Genomic DNA, 20304 nt, shown 5'->3' on the forward strand with positions numbered 1-20304 from the left:
ATATATTATTATATTATTTTATATATTATTAAATATTTTATATATTATTAATTATATTATTATTATTGTTTTTTTAAATCCAGATCTTATGAAGCTATTGGATTTGCTGGTTTCAACTAATTGCAGGGCTGCATCTGCCACTGCATGTTGAAGATGTAAATAGAATGAATATCTAACACAATCTCCAATCTACCTTACTCATATTTGATCTACACAATACTTTTCTATCTGAACATTCTGTAAATATTTATTCTGAATGTCTATTGCCCCAGATGTTCATAATAATCAAGTCAAACCAATTAACCAATTATATTTTGTACAGATAAGTATAAATAAGTTGTGACACTCAACCCAGACTCGGTTTCCCAAACTTGGTCCTCTGGACCCCAAGGGGTGCACATTTTGGTTCATACCCTAGCACTACACAGCTGATTCAAATAATCAACTACTCATCCAGCTTTGATCATTTGAATCAGCTGTGTAGTATGCATTCCTTGGGGTCCCTTAGGACAGAGTTTTGGAAATGCTGAATTAACCAATTATATTTTGCTAAGATAAGTATAAATACGTTGTGATGCTCAACTACTGTATGACTCTTTCAACTGAAAAGGTAAAAGGCTGCAATTCACTTAATAATACCCGAAAATACAAAAGCCATTTGAAAACATTGCAAATAAGCAAGTTGAATTCTGAGCTAAATCAACTTCTAACCTTTTTGTCCATCATCTTATTTCAAACACACTATAACATAGTTAAAGGGATAGTTTACTCAGAATACAAACTAACACATTTCCCCCCCTACCTTGGCTGTAGTTGATATTTGTTATATGGAATATTTTGTTTCCTTTCGACACTTAGCCATATTTTGTTACTGTTAGTGTTCTCAGTAACGCTTAACATTAAACTGTTCCTGTGCCTGTGTAATAAAGCTGTAATTACTTTTGGAGCAACATGTTATTAGCATGTTGTTACATAATACTTTTGCATTTTATTTGCATAATGAGCTGAGAGGAATAGTGACTGTTCCTTATTCCACTTACGTAATAACTCCATTATTATGCAATTATAAAGCAATTTCCAAAGTCATATGTGACAACAATGTTGCTATTGTAATAATCACAAAGTTAGTATATATAAGAACTTGATGTCAAGTGTTACTCTATTAAGTGTCTAACTCATTATGAAAATATATGTGTTAGTCATTTTGAAGCAGCAAAAGTGGTTTACTCTAATGTTGAGTTGATTCCATGTCCCTCATGTATTTAATTGTAGGCTATATGCTATAATAAAATTAATATATGAGAGCCCTCCAAACCATGTACTAATGATAATATATTTAGACAAATTCAGCTCACTGTTGTAGCTTTTGATTTTCAAAATACTTTCAAAGATGATTTGGTTTTCTGTATGAATATGTATGAATATCAAAGAAAATAGTTGCCTTTTAGTTTAAACTCTATATAAACTATATTCGACTATTTAAAGTATTTGAAAAGTTGGTATTTTCAAATAAACTACAAAATACAACTATTTTCTGCCCAGGTCTGCATAGAACAGATAGAAGGTATATAGAACAGGTAGAGGAGTGGAGGACGGAGGAAGAAGGGGGTGAGAAGGATGAGTCGGTGAGAAAGAGGAGATAAGAAGAGATACATTTGTGTGAATTTTTGTGTGAACTATCCCTTTAAACTGGACCATTATATCCTCCTCTCCAGGTGATCACAGTATCAGAGAGAGCAGCTATCCTCCAGCCCCTCTCCCTCCCCAGGCCCCGCTCCAGACCCATTGCCCCTCTGTTGAACTGTTCCTCCCAGACCCTGCCCCAGCCCCTCCGGAAGAGACCCTGGCTGCTGCACCTCGGGAGCTGTGGGGACCTCAGCACCTTCACCTGGGCGGAAAAGCAGCCGCTAGAGGACAGGCAGGGTGGTGGCTCTGGCTCCAGGTCCTGGTCTAGAGCTGGGTCTAGAGCGGGTTCTAGGGTGGGTTCTAGGTCAATGTCACGGGCAGGGTCACACCTGGATCATCGTGAGCGCCCCCACAGTCTCATAGGGGTGTTCAGGGAAACTGTGCTCTGATGGAACTCTGTTATCCCATCTCAAAACCTCCCTAGCGAAGAAATAATCGTATGCTCCACTGGGGGAAAACAGCCCATTGTGAAGTGCTCCTACTAGTGGTGAGGTTTGGGACTGCCACTGCTAAAGCTAGTGGAGAAAAGTCCCACAGACTGCAAGGATTAGCCTTTGGGAAGGCTGCATGGGAGTGTGTGGTTGTGTATGAGAGTGTCTGTATGTGTTTTTTATTTTTTATTTGTGCTGTGCTAATATTGTTGAAGTGTTCAGTACAGATGTTTGCATCGTGAGAGAATATTTCCCATGAACTATTCTTTGCTATACAACCTGTTCTAAAATGATTGGCACTGAACATATGGCTAGACAGCACCTGCCCCTTTGCCCTCCCACTCGCCAAGTCCCATTTTGGGTGGCGGTATACTTGTTTTTTTGAATACCATTTTTGACGTTGTTGTTCTGAACCCACTGCCCGCAGGTCATCGTTAAGTTCGCCACCCCTACCCCGTCTGTTGATTGCGCATGTTGGTCTGCCTTGTGCGGAGCTTGGGCACGCCCGGGTTGTGCCTGTTTCCCAGTCTGCCCTGCCACTTGATTTTACATAATCATCAGTACTCGGTCTGGTTGGCTGATACGTGCAGCAGCAACACAGGTAGTCTGTACCTAACCACCATATACTAACATATCCACACATGTCACTAGCCAGCCATATACTGGATCATGAGTTAGACGATTGTGCATATTCTATTATGAAGTTATTTAATAATTTAAGAGCATTTATTGATCACAATCAGTAAAAAAATAAATCAAGGTAGCTAACTAGCAGTTTAACGTCAATCATCAACAATGATCAGCTGTATCCTCACCCTATTTTCCCGTAGTAAATCATGTATTTTTCTGATGAGTGTGTTGTTGCAGAAATAAATAGGCTTATGCAAAAAAAAAATGTTGAATGAATTTTGAGATTGAAAGTCTTTTTTTTTCTTCACTCTGTGCACGACCCTGCTAGACAGCAATTTTGCACTGAACAATAAGAGCTAGATTCAATCCAATCTGCATCTTTCAAAGGAAATGTTTCCACATTTGCGGTAAACGCTATATATGTCTGCTCAATTGAAAATTACCTTCAAATGTCAATCGCGCGTGAATTTAGGCCTAACTGGAAGGATAACTGCATGTGAGAATCTATGGAAGGAAGAGTCTCTCTCTACACTTCACTATCTACCCAGGAAAATTCAGTTCTACCCCTTCTGCCTGTAATGTTCCAAATCATGTACATTTGAAATGTTCAAAATGAATTACACTGGTCATGCAATGCGTGTTTAGTCTTGGGATGCTAAATTTAGCTTCAATTCATTAAATCAAACTGCATCCTTTAGACTGGGATTCAACCCAATGCGCATTATAGAGCAGTGCACAGGACAGCGACAATGTGCCTTTTAAAGGCAATGTCCCTAACGTTAGCAGAGATGCCATTCATGGTAAATGCTGCGGATGTTTCCAAGCTTAATTACCTTTAAAAGGCACATTGTCGGCTGTCCAGTGCATTGCTCTATAACACGCCTTGGATTGAATCCTGGCCTTTAAAGGCAACGAAAAGTGGTCTGTGTGGTTACAGCCGCTGACCCCGGCACACACATGTATGCCAGTCGGCATGGGGTCGAATCTGGCCCACTGCCCTTTAACTCACGCTTCCCCATCTTCCACGCTGTAGTACCTCTTCAATAAAGAAAACAAAAGGACTGCCGCACTCTTTAAAAAAGAAAGTGACAACAGTACTGTCCTTTTGCAAGTAGTTTATTGTTGTAAATACTGTTACAAACATTCCAGTTCTGGTAAGGTAATGTAGTTCAATAACTGTAACATCACAGAAAAGCTAGCAAATAAATAAACATTGCCATTGCTTTACAGAAAGTGTTTTTTTATAGATTAATTACATTCAAAACAGTGCATTATAAACACTAGTTATCCCACCTCTCAGTCAACATCTACTCAAGTGTATGTTTGCTACCATCTCTTTACAAAGTACAACTTTTTTGCGTGGGAGGTCTACAGTAATTACGCCCCTGTGTTTGTGACCTTGTGCGCTCGTCAAATATGTACAGTTATGTCTTTTCACACAAATCAACTCCATCTCTAGTTCATATGAAACCCCTTCTTTCCGAGTCACATTAAGGGTCCTTGCCATCAGTCTGAATTCTCTTTTCACGTTACTTGTTATCCATTGAAGCTTGCTTATATGGTCAATCCAAACACACAAATAACCATTAGAAGTATATATACCTTTATATATATATTTATGTATATATTATGTAGTCCAGCTGGTTTTGGTTGAACATGGAGTAAAGAAGTTGTCATTACACACCACACACACTAGAAGCAGGAATGATACAGCATATTACCGACCAACCGGTGACTCCATAGATAAACCATGCTAGAACATCATGTGGTCAACCGTACAGGAACTACTTTTTCAGTATCATTTAGTAGTTCCATGTCATAAGTACAGTAATAAATAAGGCCAACATTTGATTTAGGGATGAGATAGAATAGACATTTGGAACAATCAATAGTTTAGAGGGGAGAGTAGGGCAGAGGGGAAGGGTCAACATTTGGCACACAAGCTCAGGTGGCAGGGTGCTCCAGCAGCAACTCGCAAGAGGTGTAGCGTCATAATAATGTGTCCCCTCCACAAGTCAGTGTAGCGGAGGTGTCGCAACAGAATGTGTCCCTCCACACGTCATAATGTGTGTCCACTCCCCAACCCGGAAACTGTCCCTTGACGGTTTGTAAACACGAATCCAGAGGAGGCATGTCTCAAGCGGGAAGTGACACAGGAGACAGGAAGTGAGGGAGAGGCTGTCTGGGCAGAAATTGTCTAGAGTTCTAGACATTTCTGAATGACATTTTAAAACATTCTAAAATAACTAGATCTGATTCTTAAGTAAGCTACAGACCCAGAGTAGAGCTAGAGTGAGAAGAGTCTTATTTATTTTTGTGAAGAAAATAGGTTTTGAAATGTATACGGCAGGCCAGACAGATCAATGAAAGGGAGGATATGTGGTTATAGAGGAGGAATCATAACATCAACATTAGGCATTTCTTCCCATTGTCAATCCATCATCTGTATTAGCTGACACTCCTAGAGCAAGGCCATAATCAGAGCATCTGCTCATCAATTTACTACTACAACATAATGCTTCCATTGTGGTTGACGTGTTCATTACCAGTGGTAAGTCGTCGCATCTTGCTTTAGTTACTAGGGCTTGACCCAATCCGTATCGCCGAAGTTCGGCGCTATAGCGCGATTGAAATGTAAAGGCACTATTCCTGCGTTCGCGGAGACTGAATTCACGGTAAATGCTGCATATGTTGGCTAAATCAGAAATTACCTTTAAATGTCAAGTTGCTATTCACCGATAAGGATTGAATCGAGCTCCTAGTCTCAAAACACTGTAGCCTCATTAATCACTTATAGTCAGAAAGGCAGCAGGGCCGAACATAAACAGGAGGGGAACATCTATCCACTTTATGCAACAGAGATACATTTGAGGACTTGTGAATCATGTACACCAGGGAGATGATATGTTGACTCATTTCAGTACTTTCATTTCATCACATTTGCGAGATAACAAAATAAAATCTAAAAATAAAAGAATAAATCATGTTTTTTAAATAACAAACTAATGACCCATTTCTTGTACTATGATAAGCATCCTTCAAGTATAAAGATTGAGATCCAAATGCAATGCAATATAATTACCTATAAACAGAATTACAGTATAGTCTGGCAAAAATATTGCAGATTATATTCAAGACATTTTTTAAAATATTAAATAAGACAGAGGAATGTAAAATCCTTGGTAATGAAAATATAAAATAATTTCATTGCAGGTTGTTTTTAAGGTTGTACTGTAATACAATCTAATCCAACTGTCCTGATCGCAAAATAAATATTAAATCCTGAACCTCAATTTGGTGCCAAAGTCTGAGGTATTCTATACACATCTGGTTGACCTCTGCTATCTCTCCTCAGCCTAAGATGGATCTGAACAGTTTTAGCTTCTACTGTATTCCACCACCAGAGCCTATAGTACAGAACCTTTGTGGAGGCGTCCCGAATGGCACCCTATCCCCTACATAGTGCACTACTTTCAACCCAGGCCCTATGGGCCCTGCTTAAAAGTAGTGCACAATAGGGAATAGGGTGCCATTTGGGATACACCCTATGTGAAATGTAACGTATGGCTTAAAGTAACTGCCCAGTCTCACTTTAAAAGTTCATATGCTGTTAACTCATATCCAAATAATGTTGTTGACTTGTATGTGACTAAAACATAAATTGTGGGGGAAAAAAACACTTCAAAAACCCCACCTCAAACTTGTATCTCAAACAAACCTTTTCAAAAATACTTGCTATTTTCTCATAGACGTATCACCCTGAGGAGGATGAGCTGGTCAATCAGCTGTCTAGAGGAGGCTGAGCTGGTCAATCAGCGGTCTACTTGCGTGAATATTTTTAATGACCGGTATACGGCCACACTATTCTGTTGTTGGGGTACACCCACACCATTCCAACACAGAAAAGCTACTTTTTAACATACCAATTACCATTTTTTTTAACAAAAACCACTCATATTGTAATTATTGGTCATATTTCATAGAAATCTAGAAACACTGGGCATTTACTTTAAGCTCTGGTCTCTGAGTGACTGTAAACCCTTAAGACATATGGTGGTGTGATGATGCAGAGTCCCCTCTTCCCAGAGTGGAAATAGTATGTGATTAGCCGAACCGATTTTGAAAAAATATTAGCAAGTGTTTTTTTTTTTTACATTTACGTAATAGTGGTTGTGAGTTCTGTTGTCACCTAATCATAGTTTTCACTTCAAGATGATGCTGAAGGGAAAGATGAGGATGGAGAGCGCTTTTGCTATTAATGCTAATTCCATGTGAGAACGAGACCAGTGTTATTTTGTTGTCCTGGCAATAGGTAGAATTACATGTTTACTTTCAAAAGCTCCCATTTCAGGGCTGGCTTCTGTCTTAAACACTGTCTTACAAGGCTGTCCTCCAGCCTTGTAGAACTGATTTTCCTGGACTGCATGTTGTTTCAGAAGGGAATGTGAATTCCTTTGGAAGGTTTTAAATCATTTGGTCTATGTAGTGTAGCCTTCCCTTGACGAGGCCTGACTTAAAACAGACGCGCGTGGAGAAACTTGGAATGCTTGTTATATCAGCCCAAATCTCAGCCTTAAAAACAACATACATTTTTTTTTTTAAATGGGATGGGAACGTTTGGTTTTCTTTGTCTTTCCTGGAGGACTTCCACAGTCAGGAAAAGTCCTCCCTGCTTGGACATTCATTAACGTTAGACGGAAGGCATTGAATGTTATGACGAGGAATGATAGGGGCTTGTTGTTCAGAGTAGTAACACTTGTTTATCAGCAAGTTTCACACTCCCTCTCTTTTTGTTTGTGTTGTGGGAGAACACAGAAGTATTCAACATTACATCAGACGAGTGCAGCCGGTGAGAGAAAGGGAGAGGGATAGAGAAGGGAGGTAGACCGATAGAAAGTGAGAGGGAGAGGGATAGAGAGAGAAACAGAGAGAGGGAGAGAAAGAAACATGGGAAAGAAGGGAAGGTCAGTGCGAAGCTCAGGAAGCAACCCTCAGTATGGGAGGGGCTTGAACAAGCTGTCTTTTTCAGCCAAACTCTACTCTCCACAGCAAAACAATCAGATAAAATAGTCATCCAGAGCATGTGATATGTCCATTCGTTATGATTAAGAAGCTTCAGTCTCCAATGGTGATCTGGGGCTTGAGGGAGGGGGAGGAGTTGCTCACACATAGAGGGTGCAGTGATGCTGGGGGTCAGGGAGTGAGGTCATCTGGGGGTGAGATCGGATGTCGGGTAGGAGAGGGAGGTCATCACTAGATGTAAACAGGTTGCTCCTGGGCAGTTAGCAGGCGGTACATGGCAGCTGGCATCGTCTTCATGTGGATCTGTGGAAGAGAGCGAGAGAACGAAAGACGAAGAAAGTCAGAGAGCCGAAGAATGAGAGTCACGCTGATCATGGATATACAGTAACTACACAACCATAGCCTTAACCCCAACCCTAGCTTCATGTCCACATGCCAGCTCAAGTCTAACCCTAGCCTCAAACCCTAACCCTAGACAAACCTACCCGTAGCCTTGTCGAGAACCAGGCTTCCCTATACAGAAAGCCTGGGGAAATCAATGGCAGAAAACAAAGATGCCTAACAACACGTCAAACGAATGAAATGCCTTGCTTGGGCAGAGCTCCACAGGTGCCCACTCATAACGTCTCTTTTTTTGTTGTAGAGTTTTCAAGCAGAGAAGTTTCATCGACTCGATTTTGTGTGTAGAGCACACTTCTGGCAAACCATAATTCAGTTTTTACTCCAAGTTTTCTTCCATTTTCACCAATGTTGCAAACTAGCAACAACTCTACAAAATGTATCTTACCTGGTCTGAAAACAGCGACAAACATAACAAAGCTGCAGCGCCCATTTAGGGGCATGTGGGGAAAGTTCTTGAAATGTAACATCCAATGAAGAAGTAGCTGCTGGAATCCTGCGAACCATTCTAACCATTTCGGCTAATACCAAATTCTCCAGACCACCAAAGGAAGCGTGACATGATTTTGGAGCACAGGAGATTGGTGGAACCTTAATTAGGGAGGACAGGCACATGGTAATGGCAGGAGCGGAATACGGGGAAAGGTATCAACAACATCAAACGTGTTTTCCATGTGTTTGATTCCATTTTATTCCCTCTGTTCCAGCCATTATTATGAGCTATCCTCTCCTCAGCAGCCTCCACTGTTTTGGAGGTATGGCTATGCGAGACTACCCTGAGCACCAAAACTGAAACTGTCCAGCACCAAAACTGAAATGCTTTTACAGGCTCAGAATGACCTTTTCCCTCTGACCTCACCTCTCCCACAGCGTTGGACAGGATGTGGACGATCTTTTCGTGGGGCGTGGCCACCACGCTCTGGCCATTGATCTCGATGATGCGGTGGCCGACCCTGACTCCTCCCCTCTCAGCGATGCCCCCTCGCATAAGGCTGCAGATCTGTGGGTGTGCAGGGGAAGGTCCAAAAAAGACAGTTACATTCAGCCAATCGGCTTAACGTCTGTTATATTCAGTTTCCGCAAAAGCATGAGCCCATCACTTCAAGAGTCACCACTATCATACACAAACAGAAGGTTATTATCACAAAGCAAAGAGGACAAAGTCAAATGCCGAGAAAGTTTGGGGCTCATGATATCACACAACACATGGTCTCCCTGATACCCACAATGCCGTTCTGTACGCTGAAGCCCAGCTGGTATCTGAGGTCAGGTCGTCTGATGAGTACCGTGGTAACAGGAGGACACCTGACGATGTTCAGCTTGATACGAGACTGGTTCTTCAGACCCTGAGAGAGAAGAGAAGTGGAGAATGAATTAAACTAGTTTAATAAGATAATTGGTAGGTGACAAGTATAGATGTTGGCTGTTTGTACTGCACTGTCCTCGTCATTCCCGTTCTCACATAAAAGAGAACACGTCATTGTAAGAGGAGAGGATACAGAGATAGCGAGGAAAGAAAGAGGATGCAGAGATAGATGAGAAATAAAGGAAGGAGAGTTAGAAGAGAAAGAGATATCCTGTCCTCCAGTACCTTGATGACACTCTGGCAGACAGGGGCAGGCCTACCAGACTAATGGAAGGAGAGAGAAAGAGAGGGAGGAGAGAGTGTGTGTGTTACCTTGATGATGGACTGGTAGGTGGACAGGGGTAGCCCCACCAGACTGATTGAAGATGAGAAAGGGAGGGAGGGAGGGAAAAGGAGAGAGAGAGAGGAGAGAGTGTGTGTTACCTTAATTATGGTCTGGCAGGTGGACAGGGGTAGCCCCACCAGACTGGTCCCATTGATAGACATAATCTGGTCTCCGATATTAAGACGGCCTGACTTCTCCGACGGACCAGCATGCATCATGTTGGCGATGATGACTGTGGGCAGGATGGAGCCCCACCCACTCTCCACAATGACCACGCCCAGAATCTCACCTTTCTGCTTCTCGATGTAAATCTGTGGAGAACCACAATCAGTCAATCAATCAATCGGTTGATCTCAATGTATTTATAAAGCCTTTTTTTACATCAGCAGTTGCCACAAAATGCTTTTACAGTAACCTGGTCTACACCCCAAATAAAGAGCAAACCCTTCTCTCTACATAGGCTGCGTTTACACAGGCAGCCCAATTCGGATCTTTTTTTTTGTTGCTAAAATTGTTTTATTGGCCAATCAGATCAGCTCTTTTGTCAGCAATTGGGCAAACTATCATAATTGAGCTGCCTGTGTCAACCCAGCCATAGTTCACTACTTTTGGCTTAATAACAAATGTTTTGTTTAACTACGTTGTACTTCCGTGGTTGCCATGGCACCTTGTTCTGTGTTTTTTATGTATTCTTTAAATTTATTTGTGGAGGTTTTCATTGCTCTGTGTTTCACTTACATTTGGTTGTCTTGCCTCACAGTTGCAGGACAGATTTTTTTTAAAGTATATTTGTTTGGCTTGATAGTTACACTATTTCGATTTAAATAATGCAGCACTGGCTTTTTTGCTTCATTTGCTGGGATTGACAACTGCTTGCAGTTTCCAGGGATGGCAGAGAAGGCAAAGGGACTGTTCCTAACCAGTATCAATGTGTGGTGGCTTTATATTTGTTATTTTAATGACGCATTAAAAGATGAATCATAATCAAGTCTCCATGCCCTCCACCCAAGTGGGGTGCCACATTTTCGGCAATGGAGGACCTGTACCTGTGGAGGAGCCGCTCCTGTGGAGGAACTGAACGTCGGAGGAGCAGGTGTGGTGCACTGACTAAGAGTCTTTGCTTCTTTTTGACTGTACCATCGATGCCCCCTCCACTCAAGCTATACTGCATTTCCAGCCCACTGCCTCAACTCCCTTCCCATCATCTGACACCGACTACTAGAGAGCCTTTTCAATCTCCATCAAAGAGGACCACTTTTCTTTTAGGGGAAATAAGTCTCAGACTTTTTGTGATATATCACTATCGCGTTTTTAAAAAATGTACTGTGTTTTTTTAACTGGTAAAATCAATTGACCAATTCTCCAGAGGCCTGCCTGGGAGATCCCAGTGTCTGAGAGACTCACATCTTTGCTGCTTTGCTTCATTTCGAACTTGAGTTCTTACTCCGTGCCATGGTCTAGAACCAATCACTGCCTGCCGTGGCCAAGACTGGACATGGGTGGTTTCAAGGTTAAAAATGATTCAGTGGTGCTGCTGACTGGAGACAGTAAGAATTCCGCTCTTCATTCGTAAAACCACGGTCGTTCTCGGACTTGTAGAAGTGGAACAGATGTATTAATACACCGTAGCATTAGCTTTACGAACGCCTTCAGTAAGATGAAACCAGGTACAGAATACAGAGCATGACGGGTACTGTTCATCATTCTACAACAGACTCACGTCTTTGCAGTTCTCAGACTTGGAGAAGTGTATGAGGTCATCGTTGTACATGTCCTGAGTGTTGAGCAGGTCACTGTACTCCTTCTGACTCAGGTCCTCTGGGTTGATGCCGTTAGCCCGCAGGAACTCCTGGTACGCCACACTGAAGGCCTGGCCTATAGACTGGGCAATCAGCTGGGCCTGGAGAGGGAGAGTGGGAGAGAGGGAGGCAAGGGACAGAGGAGAGGGAGGGAAATAAACTGTGACACAGTGATTTGTTAGACATACAGTGATGATTTAAAATCCAATCAAAAAGACTGCGTAAGGGGCTTTAAACAGAACAAACCAATCAGGACAGAAGTGTTTCATATTGATGAGATGAATGTTTCATCTCTCTGAGTCACACTATGTCTTCTGGCCGACCTTTCCTTTCTCTGTACTCCAGTGATTTGAGATCAACTTCAGAAGACATAGTGTGACTCAGAGAGATGAAACATTCATCTCATCAATATGAAATACTTCTGTCCTGATTGGTTTGTTCTGTTTACATTTACTGGAATGTGTGTCATCACTGGCATGTGTGTGTGTCTGTTCGTATGTGTGTGTGTTCATATGTGTGTGTGTGTGTGTGTGTGTGTGTGTGTGTGTGTGTGTCTGTGTGTGTGTGTGTGTGTGTGTGTGTGTGTGTGTGTGTGTGTGTGTGTGTGTGTGTGTGTGTGTGTGTGTGTGTGTGTGTGTGTGTGTGTGTGTGTGTGTGTGTGTGTCTGTGTGTGTCTGTGTGTGTGTGTGTGTGTGTGTGTGTGAACCCAGTTACACCAGGGGTCCCAAAAACAACTCTGTCAAGTGAAATGAACCATTAGATGATAAGGGAGGGCGTGGAGACTTGATTATGATTCATTAATGCAACATTAAAATGCTATAATGTTGAGAGTCAGTCAACAGGACTAGTCGAATCCAGATACAGAGAGAAGAATTATGAGAAAGAGAGGGAGAGAGAGCGGTGGAGAGACTACGGGTTGTAGTTGTAACCACAAAGAGAGAGAGAGAGTGTGTGAAAGACCAATATAAAGTAAGGGTTGTAATCACAAAAGATACAGAGAAAGTTATACAGAGTGACAAAAAATGAATGAACAAACGAGAAAGAGTGAGAGAGTAAAAGACAGAGATTAAGTAGGGAGGGAGGGAGGGAGAGATGATGAGACATCGTTTGAAAGTAAAAGTGAAGTGAGATCCTCACATCCTCGGACTCAAAGACGTGGCAGATCATCTTGTACTGCCGTTGTTTCTCGTCCTCGGCGGGGTCTGACGCCTCCACGCTGTCCATGGAGTCTGGGCGGGGCATACGGCGCCTTGCCATCAGAACCACAATGTTGCCGATGTCAGCGATGTAGGAGATGGTCCTCAGAGGGTGGTCCATCATAGTCTCCTGTAGATAGAGGAGAGATAGGGTCAAGGGTTAAGAGGTGATGATAGGGTTAGGGGTTAAAGTGTGATGATAGGGTTATGGTCAGGGTTCAAGGGTTCAGGGGTGATGATACGGTTATGGTCAGGGGGTGGTCCATCATGGTCTGCTGTAGACACAGAGGGGACAGTCAATACCATACGTTTCAGGTCTACCAGATTCAACCCTTCTCTATGTCTATGGTCAGGACAGGGAGGGCACGGAAAGAAGAAACTCAGGACCAAACCATTATCAAAGCAACTCCATCAGTTGTCGTGTGAAAAAATCTACACTCAAGAAACACTATATTGATTGTCCCAGGGGTACTTGTACAGGTAATTGGCTAGTGTGGCCAGGCCCCCTGATTGGCCCCATGCTGCGATTAATGAGCCAGGAGGAGAGGAGGAGAAATGTCAACAGGGAAGTGGATAACATAGAAGATGAGAGACAGAGAGAGTGTACCTGTGAGTCAGCATTGAGGACTTTAATCCTCTGGGTGGAGATGAAGAGGTCCACCTCCGTCATGGGCTGGGCCTCACCTTCTGGAGCCTGCTTAGACACACACACAGACCGATACATACAGTGACAGAGAAAGACACAGAGACAGAACAGGGCAATTGAGCATCTAGTCTATTATCAGAGAAGTACAGCTGACAGTCCATTATTATCATTCCACAACTAGACAGAGGTCAGAGACAGTCCACAACTACCCGAGATAACACTGAAGGAAGACACCAGCACTTTCAATCAATCAAAAGCTTTGAGGTGTTCAGAATGTTACAGGTAGTGTGTGTGTGTGTGTGTGTGTGTGTGTGTGTGTGTGTGTGTGTGTGTGTGTGTGTGTGTGTGTGTGTGTGTGTGTGTGTGTGTGTGTGTGTGTGTGTGTGTGTGTGTGTGTGTGTGTGTGTGTGTGTGTGTGTGTGTGTGTGGAGTTGTTGTTTTCCTTCAGTGTAATTCTGGCTTGTACAGAATATTCAGAGTTAGTCCAGTAGTTAGTCGAGTATAGCCTGTCCAAAGGTAGCAGAGAGACTAGGGTTAGTCTTATTAGTTATACTGTGGTGTTTCTCAACTTCCCTCCTGGGGACCCACTGTGCTGGGTTTCACTCTAGTTATATTGGTTTTTGGCCACTTCATTTAAGTCGTATTACAGTGATGAGAGTGTTGGTTGAAATGAAAACCTGGATGGATGCCTGTGAGTCCCCAGGACCGGAGTTGGGAAACTTTGGGGTTACAGTGAATACTTAGTCGGTCTGTGTTGGAAAAGAGAGACGCTGCTGTGTGTAATGTTAGCCATCCACAGGATTCACAGTGCTAACAGCCTTGCAATTGTTACAACCACAGTTAAGTACCACACTAATACAGAAGCTTGTGCCAGGGAAAAACCTCTTCAATTACGATCACAAACACAACACAACTTCATGGTATAACAAAAATGGCTGCACAGCCATTTTCTGCATCCAGCAATTTCAGTTTCTCCTCATATAAAGCTTTTATTTGTTGTACATCTATGTCATGTGTCCATGTATTCCTGTCAGTATCTTGTAGAAACTCTATAGGAGGATAAAATCGGAGAATGTCTGACATGGAATGAGAAAATGGTGACGGATTTAACTGACAGACAAACCTAAGAATGGTATACATAACATGACTGCAAATCAACAGAGAGGACTTTGTTGCTGGATTCAGAAAATACAGCGAGTAAAAGAAGTAGAAAAATAAGGAAAGAGGAGAGAGAGAGAGACTTTACAACACAGCATGAGTCCCTAATGGCACCCTATTCCCTATATAGCCTATTGGGCACTGGTCAAAAGTAGTGCATTAAATAGGGAATAGGGTGCCATTTGGGACATAGACACAGACAGACACAGGAAAACACAACGGAACACTGAACAGCCAATCAATGAGGAGTACCGCACCTTCTTCTTGTTTTTGGCTAATTTCTGGGCCGTCTGCTTGGCATGGAACAAACATACATACAGGAGAATGGGTTAGACTGAAGCAGGGCTCAGGGCTCAGGCAGGGTGCGCTGTGTATGTGTGTGTGTGCTTGTTTTCCATTATCAGGACACAATATCCTTACATTTCATCTTAATGTCCTGAACAGATAAGAAACAACTTTTTTGAAAAGTCAGGACTTTCTTCAGGTCCTCAATTTGTTCAAAATTGCTATTTTAAGCTAAAGGGTTATGTTTAGGGTTAAGTTTAGTTGTTTTGGGGTTAGGGTTAGGTTAAAGGTTAACGGTTAGGGAAAATAGGATTTCTAATGGTGCAAAAGAATTGACACTCCAAAAAGTCCTGACATTTCACAATAACACAGCTGTTGCTATTTTAAGCAAAATATGTATCCTGTTTGCAGTGTGCGTGTGTGTGTGTGCTTGTGTGTGGTCAGAGTAGTGCAGGGCCGAAGTAGCATGGGCATAGATAGTAGGCCTATGGATCTGGGGAGGGGATTGAGTGGCAGTGTGTGTATTGATTACATCCATTGGGACATTCCATTTTAGAACATATCATACATTTAAATGTCTGGGATTCAACCAGTCTGAAGTCAACCAGTCTGAAGTCAACCAGTCTGAAGTCAACCAGTCTTTAAAAAAGTACCCAATGGCATATCTACTTTACTGTTCGGTGGGTTATGTTTTGGCCAGCAGGTGACTCACTAGTGCACTAAAAGGATTAGACACAGTTATTACCACCCTAATACTTTTTTAAATTAAACTGCATCATTAATTTATTGTCAAATTCACTGAATGAGGTCAATTAATGTGAAAGTGTATCATGCTTAATTGGAATCTTGAGTATGTCTTTACAATACATAGTAAACTAATAGGTACAGTGCCTTCGGAAAGTATTCAACCACCTTGACTTTCCCACATTTAGTTGTGTTACAAAGTGCAATTAAAATAGATTGAATTGTAATTGTTTTGGCATTGATTTACACGACATACTCCAATATCAAAGTGGAAAAAAATACATTCTAAAATTAATATAAACTGAAACACTAATATATCTTGATTAGATAAGTATTCAACCCAATACATGTTGGATAACACCTTTGGCAGTAATTACAGCTGTGAGTCTTGTTGGGTAAGTCTCTAAGAGCTTTGCACACCTGGATTGTACAATATTTGCCAATCATTATTTTTCAAATTCAAGCTCTGTCAAGTTGGTTGTTGATCATTGCTACATAGCCATTTTCAAGTCTTGCCATATATTTTCAAGCCAATTTAAGTCAAAACTGTAACTAGTCCACTCAATGTCATCTTGGTAAGCAACTCCAGTGTAAATTTGGCCTTGTGTTTTCAGTTATTGTACAGCTGAAAGGTACATTTGCTTTCCAGTGTCTGTTTGAAAGCAGACTGAACCACGTTTTCCACTAGGACTTTGCCTGTGCTTAGCTCTATTCCATTTCTTTTTATCCTAAAAAAACTCCCTAGTCCTTGCCGATGACAAGCATACTCATAACATGATGCAGGCACCACCATGCTTGAGAATATGAAGAGTGGTACTCAGATAAGTTAATTTCTTTGTCGCATTCTTTGCAGTATTACTTTAGTGCCTTGTTGCAAACAGGATGCATATTTTGGAATATTTGTATTCTGAAAAGGGTTCCTTCTTTTCACTCTGTCATTTAGTTCAGTATTGTGGAGTAACTACAATGTTGTTGATCCATCCTCAGTTTTCTCCTATCACAGCCATTAAACTCTAACTGTTTTAAAATTACAATTGGCCTCATGGTGAAATCCTTGATCTCTTTCCTTCCTCCCTGGCAACTGAGTTAGGAAGGGTGACTGTATCTTTGTAGTGACTGGGTGTATTGATACACCATCCAAAGTGTAATTAATATCTTCAACATGCTCAAAGGGATATTCAGTCTGCTTTTTTTCATTTGAACCCTTCTACCAATTGGTGCCCTTCTTTGCGAGGCATTGGAAAACCTCCCTGACTTTGTGGTTGAATATGTGCTTGAAATTCACTACTCAGCCGAAGGACCTTACAGATAATTGGGGTAGTCATTCAAAAATCATGTTAACCACTATTATTGCACACAGAGTGAGTCCATGCAATATGTGATTTGTTCAGCACGTTTACTCCTGAACTTATGTTGGCTTGCCATAACAAAGGGGTTAAAGGGGTTTAAAACCTCTTGAATTGTAATCTGACCCTTTTTTATTTATTTTTTTGCCTAAAATGACATACCCAAATCTAACTGCCTGTAGCTCAGTACCTGACGCAAGGATATGCATATTCTCGATACCATTTGAAAGGAAACACTTTGAAGTTTGTGGAAATGTGAAATTAATGTAGGAGAATATAACACATTAGATCTAGTAAAAGATAATGCAAAGAAAAAACATCAGTTTTCAAAAATGTTTTTGTTCAATCTTCTTTGAAATGCAAGAGAAAGGCCAATATACGACTTAGGACTCCAGCCGCAATTTTGTTTTTGGCCACTAGATGGTAGATAGTAGAACATGCAGAGGTGCTATGGTGGCTCTGTCTGATGAGAACAGGAGTAACAGAAAACATACTCTGGGTGTGTATACAGTATGTATGGGCTGATAGAGGCTATGGGCTACAGCTCAGTGCATTTTGATCAGGCGGGCTGTAAAATGCTGAGTCACTACAGTGTGGGCTATGGGCTGGAGGTGCGCCAGGAGGCTGATAAACCAGGAAGATGTCAGGAAGACTTGGGTCATGTGACAGAAAGTGAGTGAGGGGAAGTGACCATAGAGAATGATAGAGGACTCTTCATTGTATCTGTCCCATTATGACATCTGTGAGCGCATGGGCAGCGCGATTGAGGACATCTCCATTTTGAAGTAGTCAATTAAACAAACTCATAGGGTGCACACAGCCACCTGAAGTGTGTTGTTTGAACAGATATAAAGCCAAGGTTGGCAATTTACTACCACATGCAGTTATGGAATGTTTCGTCAAGTATAATGAATTGTCTGATCCCTTCTGATGACCTAGATGGAATTATGTGATCTGCCTTCCCACCCAGTTGAATACTTCAAAATGGGGAAAGGCCTCAATAGCACAGGCCAAGCTAAAACAAGCTTTTGGGCACTAGAGTTCTCTATTATTCTCTATGGAAGTGACACAGTTATAGGTAGAAATGTACTGATGTGAGATCTTGACCTTTGTACATATTCAGGTTCGTACATAGCATAGAACTTGTTTCTATGCAAAACAGATACCGATTTGATCACTTGTGATAAAGATGTTATAAAGCAGTACGTTCCCATTGGGCACAGATGTCATTTCAACATGTAGTTTTCATTTACATTTGGTTGAGATGTCAACTAATGTGAATTCAATGTGAAATCAACAAAAAATGTCACCAAGTCATTGGATTTAGGTTAAAAGTTGGGTGAAAAACAAATTCCCTTACATTGATGACTTTGGAAAATCCAATCAGTTTTCCATGTTGATTCAACATCATCCGATAGATTTTTTGTTGTTGAAATGATGTGGAAACAACGCTGATGCAACCAGTTTTTGACCGGTGTGTTATCAGACAGTATTAAAAACAGGTTATTAGATATTATCCATTACCAGGTAGAAAACATAATCCAGTGCAAGGTCAGGATGGAATCAGGTTGGGCGACATGTAGCCTAGGTTAAGAGCGATGGGCCAGTAACCCATCGAAAGGTCGCTGGTTCGAATCCCCGTGGTGACTTGGTGAAAATTCTGTGGATGTGCCCTTGAGCAAGGTACTTAAACCTAATTGCTCCGGACAAGAGCATCTGCTAAATGACTAAAATGAGATCTATCCAGAAGTTCCTCTGTAAGAAAATAATTTGTACTGTCTACCAGCATTTTCAACCACATCATTGCGAGCAAAGAAAAACATTTGAATTAGTCTCTCTCCTCACCTTGATGCGGCTGACAGCCTCCTGGGCCTGCATCATGCGCACGTTCTTGGAGGGGGTCTTGTCAGACAGCAACTGGGTGGAGCCCAGGTAGTTCGCGGCAAAGATGATCCCATCGATCAGGTCCTCTGGGTCACATGGACCTGGGACTGGGAGGAGAGGAGTAGGAAGATTAAAATGCCATGATTTGCCATGGAATATATATACGGTTTGAATCTTAACATGTTCGTGAAGGCTTCAACTCTAAAGATGCAGAAATTAGAACAGTTGGTTTGATTGGGACATCGTAGTGAGAGACAGAAAGAGAGAGAGAGTGTGTGTGTATGTGTCACCAGAATGTCATTGTGCTTCACACAGAGCTAGAGAGACTAGAGTCACAATGCTCCTACTGAGCTAAAGCACACAGAATGCATGAGTAAAGAGGGAAGGATAAAGAGTGTGGGTGGGTGGGTGTGTTTGTGAGATAGATAGATAGATAGATATATGTGTATGTGTGAGAGAGAAATAGGAGACAGAAAGACCGCACTGAAGCATTTGACTGGTGCACTAGAGGCCCTTTCTCTGTCTCTAATTTTCCTTACCTCCCATTCAGCCCTCCAATGACATTTAAAAATACTGATCTGGTACTAAATGTACGCCGGCACATCAGCATACCCCCACAGAGCTAAATCACCCAAGCATTGACTAGAGAGAACCATTTCTCAAATATATTCTGCACTGGCAAAACGCGGCCCACTGAAGTAAAGCAGAGAGGGACGTAAAGACCAGGAACAAGTCTTACCTTCTACATAGGTAGGAAAGGAGGCCAGGCTTCTCCTGGACTGCAGGTGTAGAGGAGAAGACAGATAACACGTTACTGACGGGTCACACAGGCATGGTCATTATAACACTGTCATAGCACTATCATGACACTGGTGAAAGACAGACAAACGTTGGTTGACACACTGGGATGTTGCCGGTCATGACATTTTGTTAGCCGGTTTATTGTCACGCAAATGACTGCCAGTCTCACAGTAATTACCCGTTAATTAACATAAACATGTTTACAATCTTCAGGCCTCTATGCGTACAAGCCGCTGATGCGCGGCATCCGCGCATACATAGCATCCGTATGCACTCGAATAGCAAATGGCCCCTTTCCCCCAGTTAAATCATGCCGTGTATGCTACTCTGCCTTTATAGCAAAGCAGCTGAGAAATAAATATAGTAGCAGCTAGGATCCTCTTCTTTTTAGTGGCAACCACCAAAACTCTGCTTTCACACAGGATTGCATATATAATCGTCTGGGTTTATAAGAAAAATCATTTAACTTCACGCAATCAAACACTGTTTGAGAAGCATGCAGCCTCTCACTGCGCGACAGGTGATATTCCGCCCAACCTCTCTATGCCATGGGCTCGACAACCATGTTCCTGCAGCTATCTAGGCT

The 20304-nt window shown here is 41.9% G+C and overlaps 2 protein-coding genes across 6 annotated transcripts in view; one reads left to right on the forward strand and one right to left on the reverse strand.

Annotated features, from left to right (window-relative positions):
- The window catches only part of LOC112249541 (protein FAM189A2), a 67196-nt gene extending 63343 nt beyond the window's left edge, over positions 1–3853 (forward strand). For both annotated transcript variants that reach the window (XM_042320812.1, XM_042320811.1), the window contains exon 10: positions 1716–3853. In XM_042320812.1, coding sequence (XP_042176746.1) covers positions 1716–2075 — 360 coding nt within the window. In that variant the 3' untranslated portion in view covers positions 2076–3853. The remainder of the gene's footprint in view (positions 1–1715) is intronic.
- The window catches only part of apba1a (amyloid beta (A4) precursor protein-binding, family A, member 1a), a 61759-nt gene continuing 45300 nt past the window's right edge, over positions 3846–20304 (reverse strand). For 3 of the 4 annotated variants that reach the window (XM_024418277.2, XM_042320810.1, XM_042320809.1), the window contains exons 4-13: positions 19657–19696; positions 18879–19024; positions 14916–14948; positions 13462–13548; positions 12796–12984; positions 11580–11759; positions 9958–10170; positions 9395–9514; positions 9028–9168; positions 3846–8072 (exon numbers count right to left, since the gene is read on the reverse strand). In XM_024418277.2, coding sequence (XP_024274045.1) covers positions 8001–8072; positions 9028–9168; positions 9395–9514; positions 9958–10170; positions 11580–11759; positions 12796–12984; positions 13462–13548; positions 14916–14948; positions 18879–19024; positions 19657–19696 — 1221 coding nt within the window. In that variant the 3' untranslated portion in view covers positions 3846–8000. The remainder of the gene's footprint in view (positions 8073–9027; positions 9169–9394; positions 9515–9957; positions 10171–11579; positions 11760–12795; positions 12985–13461; positions 13549–14915; positions 14949–18878; positions 19025–19656; positions 19697–20304) is intronic. The other variant, XM_024418279.2, reaches the window with a different exon arrangement.

The sequence above is a fragment of the Oncorhynchus tshawytscha genome, linkage group LG04 (genome assembly GCF_018296145.1).
Source record: "Oncorhynchus tshawytscha isolate Ot180627B linkage group LG04, Otsh_v2.0, whole genome shotgun sequence".
NCBI classification, from domain to species: domain Eukaryota; kingdom Metazoa; phylum Chordata; class Actinopteri; order Salmoniformes; family Salmonidae; genus Oncorhynchus; species Oncorhynchus tshawytscha.